This window comes from Watersipora subatra, chromosome 2 (genome assembly GCF_963576615.1).
Source record: "Watersipora subatra chromosome 2, tzWatSuba1.1, whole genome shotgun sequence".
Lineage (NCBI taxonomy): Eukaryota > Metazoa > Bryozoa > Gymnolaemata > Cheilostomatida > Watersiporidae > Watersipora > Watersipora subatra.
The window spans coordinates 46,187,340-46,199,438 of NC_088709.1; the positions used below are offsets into that span (position 1 = coordinate 46,187,340).

At 36.4% G+C, this 12,099-nt stretch overlaps 1 protein-coding gene across 1 annotated transcript; it reads right to left on the reverse strand.

Annotated features, from left to right (window-relative positions):
* Positions 1-1,903: 1,903 nt before the first annotated feature.
* Positions 1,904-7,197, reverse strand: LOC137387511 (arylsulfatase J-like). Its single transcript, XM_068073954.1, has 9 exons — positions 7,041-7,197; positions 6,486-6,758; positions 6,035-6,151; positions 5,648-5,779; positions 4,416-4,542; positions 3,962-4,115; positions 3,065-3,204; positions 2,447-2,592; positions 1,904-2,256 (listed from the first exon to the last, which is right to left on the reverse strand). The coding sequence occupies exons 1-9, from the start codon at positions 7,146-7,148 to the stop codon at positions 1,918-1,920; spliced, it is 1,536 nt and encodes a 511-aa protein (XP_067930055.1). The 5' UTR covers positions 7,149-7,197; the 3' UTR covers positions 1,904-1,917.
* Between the last annotated feature and the right edge of the window lie 4,902 nt (positions 7,198-12,099).

Here is a 12,099-nt window from a genome sequence, read left to right on the forward strand (position 1 = left end):
AAATTTATACTAAATGTGTTACTGAGAGCTGATCGTCCCTGATACTGCTTATTAAAAATATATAGAACTTTTAGCAACTTCTAGGTATGGTAGTAAGTATGGTATATTGACTTGATATACTTAAATATTTACTACAAATACACGGTATTGGGTGATTTTGAATGTTCAAAGAGCTAAACACTACTATACCAGACAATAATACTAGACACTACTATACCAGGCAATAATACTAGACACTACTATACCAGGCAATAATACTAGACACTACTATACCAGGCAATAATACTAGACACTACTATACCAGACAATAATACTAGACACTACTATACCAGGCAATAATACTAGACACTACTATACTAGGCAATAATACTAGACACTACTATACTAGGCAATAATACTAGACACTACTATACCAGGCAATAATACTAGACACTACTATTATTACCAGACAATAATACTAGACACTACTATACCAGGCAATAATACTAGACACTACTATGCCAGACAATAATACTAGACACTACTATACCAGGCAATAATTTCTGACCAAGCAGTAGCTAAACTCCTATTTGTAACTAACATATTTGAGAATAACATCTATATTAATGAGTCCAACTTTGTCATTCTGTGTTAGCATGGGTGGGTGTGTTTGTTAGCATGTTAACGTGTGTCTGTTAGCATGTGTGGGTGTGTCTGTTAGCATGTGTAGGTGTGCCTGTTAGCATGTGTGTGTGTTAGCATGTGTGGGTATGTGTGTTAGCATGTGTAGGTGTGTCTGTTAGCATGTGTGAGTGTGTCTGTTAGCATGTGTGGGTGTGTCTGTTAGCATGTGTAGGTGTGCCTGTTAGCATGTGTGTGTGTTAGCATGTGTGGGTATGTGTGTTAGCATGTGTAGGTGTGTCTGTTAGCATGCATCGGTGCGTCTGTTACCCTGTGTGGGTGTTTCTGTTAACATTTGTGGGTGTATCTATTAACATGTGTGGGTGTGTGTCTGTTAGCATGTGTGGGTGTGTCTGCTAGCCCACATAGACACTCTGCGTTTTCATATTATTGGCTGATTTCATCCAAACGTGACACGCATATACAAACACCTTCTGCAAGGTCACTAAAATATGTGGTTTCAAACTTTTCTTTGATCCCTGAAAACCAGTTTCCCAACCACCCACCTGCAGTCTATCTAAGTAAAAGGAAAGAAATTGCAGACATCACCCGTATTACTGCTGGTAACACTGTTTAATCAGTTTTTCCATTTCAGAAGCTGTCCTTACATTCGGAAACTAAGGTGACTATCAAATCTCTGCTTTGTAGGTGTGTAGACATGCTTGAATGAACCCAAATGCCACTACAGTTATAGCTGTATTAACAGTACATCTCATGCACGGTTTAATTGTGCTGTTTGCTTCTGTAATAATAATGTGCTGCCTCTATCTTCCTGTCCCTCTAACTTCTACATCACCATTTATCAAAGACATCCTTTGTCACGAGCTGAGAGTGACTCTGGCAGCGATTAGTTGCTTGATCATATCTCCTATTCAGCCACTTTAGCAAACAGCACCTATATCACAGTAGTTATTAATTTTATTTTATATTTATAATAGATATAAATATAATATATTATCTTTATAATTTATAGATAATAATATATGTTATGTGTATTATTATTTATATATTTGTTTTTTATATTCTAAATTAATAGTTCCTACTAAATTAGAAAAGGCACCATATAAACATGTCTCCAACGTAGCTTTAGCAATATGCTGCTGATATATTTCAAAGAATAATTATTTCAACTATAAAAAATCGAATCATAACGATAAAAAAATCAAAGCGATGTTGTCAGAAAAATGAGAAATCAATCAGAGACATAGCCAAATGTTTTGACAAACATCACTAAGCAGTGTTCTCCACCACAGAGAACTAGAAGATTGGATGTTTATCGAGCCAGTCAGTCCAGTGCCCGTTGTGCAAGTCTGGATACGATGCAGGATCAGAAGGTTTGTTCCTAGGAGGCTGAGCAGCGTCAGCAAATGTCATCAGCTTGCTATACAGTGTCTCAGCTAATTCAGGCATGAGCGAAGCAATATTGTTGTATTCACATGGATCGGATGCTAAGTCAAACAGACAATATTTAGCAGCTGAGGTGCAGGAAGGTAGAGAGGAGTTGCGCTCTCCACAGTGAATGTAAGGTTTCTGATTGGCTCCAATGTAGGAGCGCTTCTCCGGATACCATCCATTCATTTTGTTTGTGCAACAAATCTGTAAGGGTTTGAAAGTTAGCATTTACTATCGAGATGCTAAAAGTGGGTTATTGGAAATATGTAGGATAGATCTTCAGTAAAATCGCAACAGATTGATACAAATTACCAATATTGATAATTCTCTCCCAGTAGCAACTGCCCAAATCTGATTTTAAAGGCCTGTCACTGCATCACTTAGTATCACGTACCACGAGTTTATAGTCTCCGTATCTGATAGCCCCTGCTCCATCATCATAGTTATGCATGATTTCATTACGAGCTGAAGGGGCGTTGAACTGTATAGATGGCCATTGATCTACTCCGTAGTAATCAATATTACTTGGTAGTTTCTCTCCTGCAATATCATTCAGTTATTATTATTTTAATAAATAATAATTCAATAAGCTCCTTTTAGCACATATATGGTATTTTATTTATTACGGTATGTGGCGGTTTCAAAAAGTGTGCCTTTTCTATAAGCGCATTTTAAAGACACGCACATTGGTGCATTCTAGAAGGTACTACTATTCTATAGCCAGTACTATAGTTCTATAGAATGTACAGCTATTTCATAGAGTGTACAATCATGCCATAGAGTGTGCAACCATTTCATAGAGTGTTAAACTATTTCCGAAAATGTACAACTGATGCATATAATTCACAATCATTCCATAGAGCGTGCAACTATTCCTTAGAGTGTACAACTATTCCATAGAGCATACAATTATTTTATACAAGGCAAAACTACATCATTTCTGTCGGTACAAGGGCTTTCAGTACAATGTACGGTTTTTCATTTTTTAACGCAAAGATTACTAGAGTATCACCTATAGCAGTCATGATAGTTGGTAGCCAATCAGAGATGTGCATGAGGTGATGGGAAGTAGTACCAGGGTTCTTAAGCAATGGACTGTGTATGAAGGAGACAGCTCTCACACCTCCTTCCCAGTTGGTATACTTGCAGCCTCTAAATGAATAAATAGGTCAAGACATGACTATACACACCTGTACCAGTATACGTAGTGTATGTACAAGACGACAAAACCAACATGGAAACTAAAACTTGACTTTTAATTTTTTTCCATGTTCTTGAAGTTTTTGAAGAAATGCAACAAGAAATAAAAGAGAAATATAAATAATGACTTTTTATCTCTGATTTACAATATTATTCTCAGGCTTTGTAAAGTGGCCAATTAGTTAAGTTTGTTGGCTGGCTGTCAGGGTCAGGGGTTCACTGGCCAACATTTTAGACGGCGAGCTAAAGACCGTATTGAGTGTCATTTTTAATCACAAAAACTTTTTTTTGTCCTCATGTCCATAAGGGTGGCGACCCCAAAAGGTTTTTTTGTGCTTAAAACTTAGGAGAGTATCAAAAAAGCCATCAGCATTTTTTGGCAGATTGTTTAATTAGAACTTAGATAGTATAGAAGGCATATCTACAGACAAGTGAAATTAAATATAAATAGATGTATATTGTCTTTACTCAATTGATGTTCAAGCAAGTTCATTGCAAATAAAAAACAGAAAAAATAAAGATGAAAATAAGACTAAGATTTAAAAGTTTTTAATGTAAAGCTAATAATGACTAAAGTTTACCTCCCTAATATGAAACGAGTGAAGTCTGTCCTGTACTTCTGTTAGCGAACAGCTCGCTTACGCAGACATTTCTTACAAATATTTTCTCAAAGTACCAAAATTGAAACGTTATATATGTATTTGCATACCGCAGTGGCCAGTTGGATGCATAGTTGTGGCTGAATCCATCAGCTGGCCCACCATTATCGGTGGTGAAAATGAGGATTGTGTTCTCATACATTCCACTCTTCTTTAGAGCTGCAGTCAGGTTTCCTATAGAGTCGTCTAACACTGAGAGCATAGCTGTAATACATGGAATAACTGGTTAACTTTAGCGCTTGTTGGTGTCTGTATTCAAGAGCTGTAGTATTTTTAATATTCATTCCTTATGCCTGCATACAAATATGTGTAGTTGCTGTTTATGTATTTTATTGCGAATAGGTTTCCAAACATGGTACCTAACTGTGCATCTACTAACTTACATATCTACTAATTTGTATATATAACCTGTGTATTTACTAACCTGTGTATATACTAATCTGTATATCTACTAATCTGTATATCTGCTAACCTGTGTATCTAGGAATTTATGCATCTACTGACCTGCATAGCGTCGCCTTCCATCATGTTGAATGAATTTAAATCGATCCAGATATTCTTGAGGAGCTTTCAGAGGCTGTGGCGTTATCCCGGCATGAACCGCTTGGTGTGGCAAGTAGAGGAAGAAAGGCTGAAAAAATAACAATATGGTTGAATGCTTAGACAAAAATTTAAAAATTATGGTATATTATATATCAATATAATTATTTATAAAAGAAACAGTTCAAAAATATGCGAAACAGTGGTGGTTTATATATATAATTCTCAGTGTTAGTCTTTTAGCCGTTTTGTTAAACCATGTTTTCAGTAGCAATGAAAATTGCACAAAGCAATGAATTTGACCTCGAAACCTCTAGATCCATAGGTGGTGAGCTTGACTATTAGGCTGCATAGAATGCAATGGAATCATTGGGAAAATAGTCATTACATTGGTTAAGATACTCATGCTTAAAGTGCTTTCTAGGGGCTAATAATTAGCAATGCTGACCATTACGCCTAATGATTGTTAAGCTGGTCCAAAATGTGACTATTGTTTTTAGTAAAGTGTTTAGTAAATATTTAGCTATCCAGGTAAGTTACTAATATTCATTAGGTAATTATTCTATTACCCTAGCACGGCATTCAGCTAGTAGATTATTAAAATGCTACATGCAAGTACACCTATGTTAAACTGGTTATGACTCATGATCAAATCAACAGCTCTGCTCCCAATAACTCAGTACCATAACTACCCTTATGACTCACCTTAGACTGGTTATGACTCATGATCAGATCAACAGCACTGTTCCCAAATAACTTAGTACCATAACTACCATTATGGCTCACCTTAGACTAGTTATGACTCATGATCAGATCAACAGCTCTGTTCCCAAATAACTCAGTACCATAACTACCATTATGGCTCACCTTAGACTAGTTATGACTCATGATCAGATCAACAGCTCTGTTCCCAAATAACTCAGTGCCATAACTACTATTATGACTCACCATGGACTGGTCATGGCTCATGATCAGATAAACAGCTCTGTTCCCAAATAACTTAGTACCATACCGTAACTACCATTACGGCTCACCTTAGACTAGTTATGACTCATGATCAGATCAACAGCTCTGTTCCCAAATAACTTAGTACCATAACTACCATTATGGCTCACCTTAGACTAGTTATGACTCATGATCAGATCAACAGCTCTGTTCCCAAATAACTCAGTACCATAACTACCATTATGACTCACCATGGACTGGTTATGATTCATGATCAAATCAATGGCTCTGTTCCCAAATAACTCAGTGCCATAACTGCCATTGTAATTCCTTGCTACCTTGAGGTTCTCCCAGAAATCCAGTCCAATGACTTTAGATGCATTCTGTTTACAAAGGATAAAAGACAGGGTATAACCAGACATGCAATCAGCCAAAGAAGCAGCATGTAGTAATCTGCTATCAGTCAACCTGATATTCGAACTTTTTGATATGAGCAAACGATAACAACTGATAATGAGTAGAATATAAATTATTGTCTACCAGCTGAAATTTGACAAGATTTGAAAATGTTTTGATGCTGCTCACAATCTTTGAAGACAACAAATTGCCAAATGACTTTCTGCTGCTATTCTACTCACCACATTTCCTCTATTTTCATGACTGAAGTAATCTGTCTTGTCTGCCCAAAACCCCAAATGGGTGTCAAATCCTCGGTGAGTCGGGGTGAAGGCAAGCTTGTATGAGCCTAAATGCCACTGGAAACACAGAAAGAATAGATTACTATATCTCAATTCCTAAAACTCGCCCCTGTCCCTCTGTCCATATGAGTACAATAATCATTTTTTCCATTCTAAAAGCCAATTTGAGTGTCAAATCCCCACTTTGTTGGTGTGTAGACAAGCTTGAAAGACCCCAAATGCCACTACAATACCAGGATTAAAGTTCCCTTCTCACACACACGCTTATTTGCTAGTACATCTGGTGAGGAATTTAGAAGGCAAAAATAGATAAAATCAGATGAAAACATGGAACGGAAACAGAGAACTATTAAATGTCTGTACTATTATTTGGTATGCAAATAAAACCTACCTTTCCAATCATGTGGGTAACATAGCCATACTTTTTGAGGTATTGAGGTAGGAGGGTCTCATTGAGCCCCAACCCAAATGGAGTTGTTGCTCCTACAACACCATGTTGTAATCCCAGTTGCATAGGATGTCTTCCAGTGAGTAGGGCTGCTCTTGATGGCGTACATATCATAGGAGTGTAGTAGTTATCTAGTATGATTCCTTCATGAGCTAGTTTATCTATATGAGGGGTGGGTATCTGGTCTCCCCCATGAAACCCGGCATCAGTGTAGCCCTAAATACAATCAACAATGTATTTTATGAATATTGTTTGCAAGAAGACCTAAACAATAGAGTAACATATAAAGAGTTGAGTCTCTATAAAGATACCATGTAAGGTAAGTACATTCATTCAGAGAAGAAGGTAAATATACGTAACATGGAGAAAAACTATCATACAAAGTAAGTACATACGTTCAGAGAGGAAAGAACATGGGGAAAAACCAGCAGCTACCAGGTGTGCATATGGCATACCACAGCTATTATCTCCATAGTTTCTACAATCCTTTTAACTTACCATATCGTCTGCGACTACAATTACAATGTTAGGTTTGGCTTTTCTAGTGTCTCCTTCAACCACAAAAAACAGTAATACCAGAAGTTGACATGCTCCCGATCTCAGCATCTTTCCTCTGGTATAACCTGTAGGAGTTAGTAATATGCACACGTACTAACTTTCTCTGCATTCCAGGATACACATGCACTAAAAGTATATGAAAGATATAAACTGTATTTACATCAGTCAGTGCTGTTCACAGCAAACTAAAGCAAAAGACAAAAATGAACAGCAGCAAAATAAACTTATGAGTATTGGTAGAAAAGGCTCTTTTTGCATTATGATGTGTTCTATAATGTGTATTGGCAAGGTGTTGGGTGCATGTAAGTAGCTTTCTACCAGGTCCGTATTCCCTGGGGCGACTGGCCAGCTGAGCCGCCTCAACATTTTAGTGATTTTCGACGGCAAAGTACTAAAAATTGGAGTTATAAGCTTATTCACTTGAAATTTCCAACAACTAACTTACTAGCAACTAGCGTTCTATATTGTCTCCGAGGTGATCTCGCCAAATGAGTGATTTTGTGAGACTTTGTTAACACTTGGAAAGTTTTTTGGTTTTTTGGCAACAAGAACTTTATTGTTTATAGTGGAGGTGTGAAGAAGGCCCCAAACTTGCATTTTCTTTATCGTAACATAGCCGAATCAAAACATCGATGAGGGGCACTTTGGGGCAGGCTCGTCTAAATAATATTCTAGTATTACACATGATTATATAAAGATGTTGAAATAGATTCAGAACCAATTGTGAAAGATTTCTGCCATGGACACATTGACAGAACGAAAGCTAGTGCAATAAAAAGTAATTGCTCTTGTTCTATCAATGTCCCTTACAAAAATCTGTAGAGTCCTGAGTTTTATATCATAATTTTATTATCGCTTGTTAAATGGAAAAGAGGTTTGCCTTCCATGAACTATAAACAATATATTTATGTAGATTTTGATGCTTACAATTGATTGCATTTATGCATACTTTGATGTTGTTGATGCTTGAAAGATCCAAAGCTTTGGGGTGCTGCCCCGAACTCCGCTGGCGGCTTACAACTCCACCAAACTCCAAAATGTTCATAACTAGTCACCTAACATTTGCCGCCCGAATTTGCAACTAGAGAATACAGGCCTGCTTTCTAATAGTGGAATCTGTGACTAACCTGCACCCGGAAGAGTCAGAACACGAGGAACCAAATACTAGCTGATATTACTATAATGTAGTAGCGAACTTCGACCAGCTCACTTCATTCGCTCACTTTGCAGTTCACTAGTTCACTTAACAAATACAATGAAACTCATGAGCTATGATCAATATTACCATATCATGTGACTGAATAATGCAAAGAGCAATAACAATACAAAGAAGAAAGATCAATAACAAAGCGCATTTGGCTAGCAAATTCTTGTTTTTTGTATCGCATTAGATTAAGGAATCTGTAAACAAAATTAAACCACACTTGGTTGTTTTAAAATGTGGTGGTTGCAAATATTAGTGATGTTATCAATTGTAAGTTGAGAAATTGTCTTCACATTAGATCCGAGCCGATCTTCACTCAGTCACTGTTTTAAATGAGAGTTTACCAAAGGTTTACAACCATATCTGGAAAATTTGTGTGTGTAATAACGTTCGGGTACCTGCTTTGCTTGAATACTTAGTGAAAAGGTACCATGGTGAAAAACTTGCTCATGAAGCTATGTTAAAAAATAGCTTACTGATTGTCATTAAAATCTGGCATGAATTCCCTCATTGGTTAAATAATAATTATTTGTCACGATCTCATCAAATAAACAAAGCTATTAGAGATTTGAATGTTCTCTGTAGCTAGTTTACATATCTTTGAGTATACAGTTGAATATAGTGTTGGTAACGTGTTGTGTGTGGTGTTGCGCAAAGCTTCAAGTCCGCCACATCATTGTGTACACCGTTGCACGCAGCGTTGGGTACGGCGCCAAACACAGCATCAAGTTGTGTATGACGTCGGCTACATTGGGGGTGTGGCATTGAATACAACATTGAGTACAGTATTGAGTACAGCATTGAGTACAGCATTGAGTACAGCATTGAGTATAGTATTGAGTACAGTATTGAGTACAGCATTGAGTAGAGTATTGAGTACAGTATTGAGTACAGTATTGAGTACAGTATTTAGTACAGTATTGAGTACAGTATTGAGTACAGTATTGGGTACAGTATTGACTACAGTATTGAGTACAGTATTGGGTACAGTATTGAGTAGAGTATTGAGTACAGTATTGAGTACAGTATTGAGTAGAGTATTGAGTAATGTATTGAGTACAGTATTTAGTACAGTATTTAGTACAGTATTGAGTACAGTATTGGGTACAGTATTGACTACATTATTGAGTACAGTATTGGGTACAGTATTGAGTACAGCATTGAGTACAGTATTGAGTACAGTATTGAGTACAGCATTGAGTAGAGTATTGAGTAGAGTTTTGAGTACAGCAATGAGTAGAGTATTGAGTATAGTATTGAGTACAGTATTGAGTACAGTATTGAGTACAGTATTGAGTACAGTATTGAGTACAGTATTGCGTACAGTATTGACTACAGTGTTGAGTACAGTATTGAGTAGAGTTTTTAGTACAGTATTGAGTACAGTATTGGGTACAGTATTGACTACAGTATTGAGTACAGTATTGGGTACAGTATTGAGTACAGCATTGAGTACAGTATTGAGTACAGTATTGAGTACAGTATTGAGTACAGCATTGAGTAGAGTATTGAGTAGGGCATTGAGTACAGTAATGAGTACAGCATTGAATACAGCATTTAGTACAGTATTGAGTACAGTATTGAGTACAGTATTGACTACAGTATTGAGTACAGTATTGGGTACAGTATTGAGTACAGCATTGAGTACAGTATTGAGTACAGTATTGAGTACAGTATTGAGTACAGTATTTAGTACAGTATTGAGTACAGTATTGAGTACAGTATTGACTACAGTATTGAGTACAGTATTAGGTACAGTATTGAGTACAGTATTGAGTACAGTATCGAATACAGTATTGGGTACCGTATTGAGTACAGTATTGACAGTATCGAGTACAGTATCGAGTACAGTATCGAGTACAGTATGGAGTACAGTATCGAGTACAGTATCGAGTACAGTATTGACTACAGTATTGAGTACAGTATCGAGTACAGTATTGAGTACAGTATTGAATACAGTATTGAGTAGGGTATTTAGTTCAGTATTGAGTACAGTATTGAGTACAGTATTGAGTACAGTATTGAGTACAGTATTGAGTACAGTATTGAGTACAGTATTGAGTACAGTATTGAGTAGAGTATTTAGTTCAGTATTGAGTACAGTATTGAGTAGAGTAGTAAGTACAGTATTGAGTACAGTATTGAGTACAGTATTGAGTACAGTATTGAGTAGAGTATTTAGTTCAGTATTGATTACAGTATTGAGTACAGTATTGAGTACAGTATTGAGTACAGTATTGAGTACAGTATTGAGTACAGTATTGAGTACAGTATTGAGTAGAGTATTTAGTTCAGTATTGAGTACAGTATTGAGTAGAGTAGTAAGTACAGTATTGAGTACAACATTGAGTACAGTATTGAGTACAGTATTGAGTAGAGTATTGAGTAGAATATTGAGTACAGCAATGAGTAGAGTATTGAGTACAGCATTGAGTAGAGTATTGAGTATAGTATTGAGTACAGTATTGAGTACAGTATTGAGTACAGTATTGAGTACAGTATTGCGTACAGTATTGACTACAGTATTGAGTACAGTATTGAGTATAATATTGAGTAGAGTATTTAGTACAGTATTGAGTACAGTATTGGGTACAGTATTGACTACAGTATTGAGTACAGTATTGAGTACAGTATTGAGTAGAGTATTGAGTACAGTATTGAGTACAGTATTGAGTACAGTATTTAGTACAGTATTGAGTACAGTATTGAGTACAGTATTGGGTACAGTATTGACTACAGTATTGAGTACAGTATTGGGTACAGTATTGAGTAGAGTATTGAGTACAGTATTGAGTACAGTATTGAGTAGAGTATTGAGTACAGTATTGAGTACAGTATTTAGTACAGTATTTAGTACAGTATTGAGTACAGTATTGGGTACAGTATTGACTACATTATTGAGTACAGTATTGGGTACAGTATTGAGTACAGCATTGAGTACAGTATTGAGTACAGTATTGAGTACAGCATTGAGTAGAGTATTGAGTAGAGTTTTGAGTACAGCAATGAGTAGAGTATTGAGTATAGTATTGAGTACAGTATTGAGTACAGTATTGAGTACAGTATTGAGTACAGTATTGCGTACAGTATTGACTACAGTGTTGAGTACAGTATTGAGTAGAGTATTTAGTACAGTATTGAGTACAGTATTGGGTACAGTATTGACTACAGTATTGAGTACAGTATTGGGTACAGTATTGAGTACAGCATTGAGTACAGTATTGAGTACAGTATTGAGTACAGTATTGAGTACAGCATTGAGTACAGTATTGAGTAGGGCATTGAGTACAGTAATGAGTACAGCATTGAATACAGCATTTAGTACAGTATTGAGTACAGTATTGAGTACAGTATTGACTACAGTATTGAGTACAGTATTGGGTACAGTATTGAGTACAGCATTGAGTACAGTATTGAGTACAGTATTGAGTACAGTATTGAGTACAGTATTTGGTACAGTATTGAGTACAGTATTGAGTACAGTATTGACTACAGTATTTAGTACAGTATTAGGTACAGTATTGAGTACAGTATTGAGTACAGTATCGAGTACAGTATTGGGTACCGTATTGAGTACAGTATTGACAGTATCGAGTACAGTATCGAGTACAGTATCGAGTACAGTATGGAGTACAGTATCGAGTACAGTATCGAGTACAGTATTGACTACAGTATTGAGTACAGTATCGAGTACAGTATTGAGTACAGTATTGAATACAGTATTGAGTAGAGTATTTAGTTCAGTATTGAGTACAGTATTGAGTACAGTATTGAGTACAGTATTGAGTACAGTAT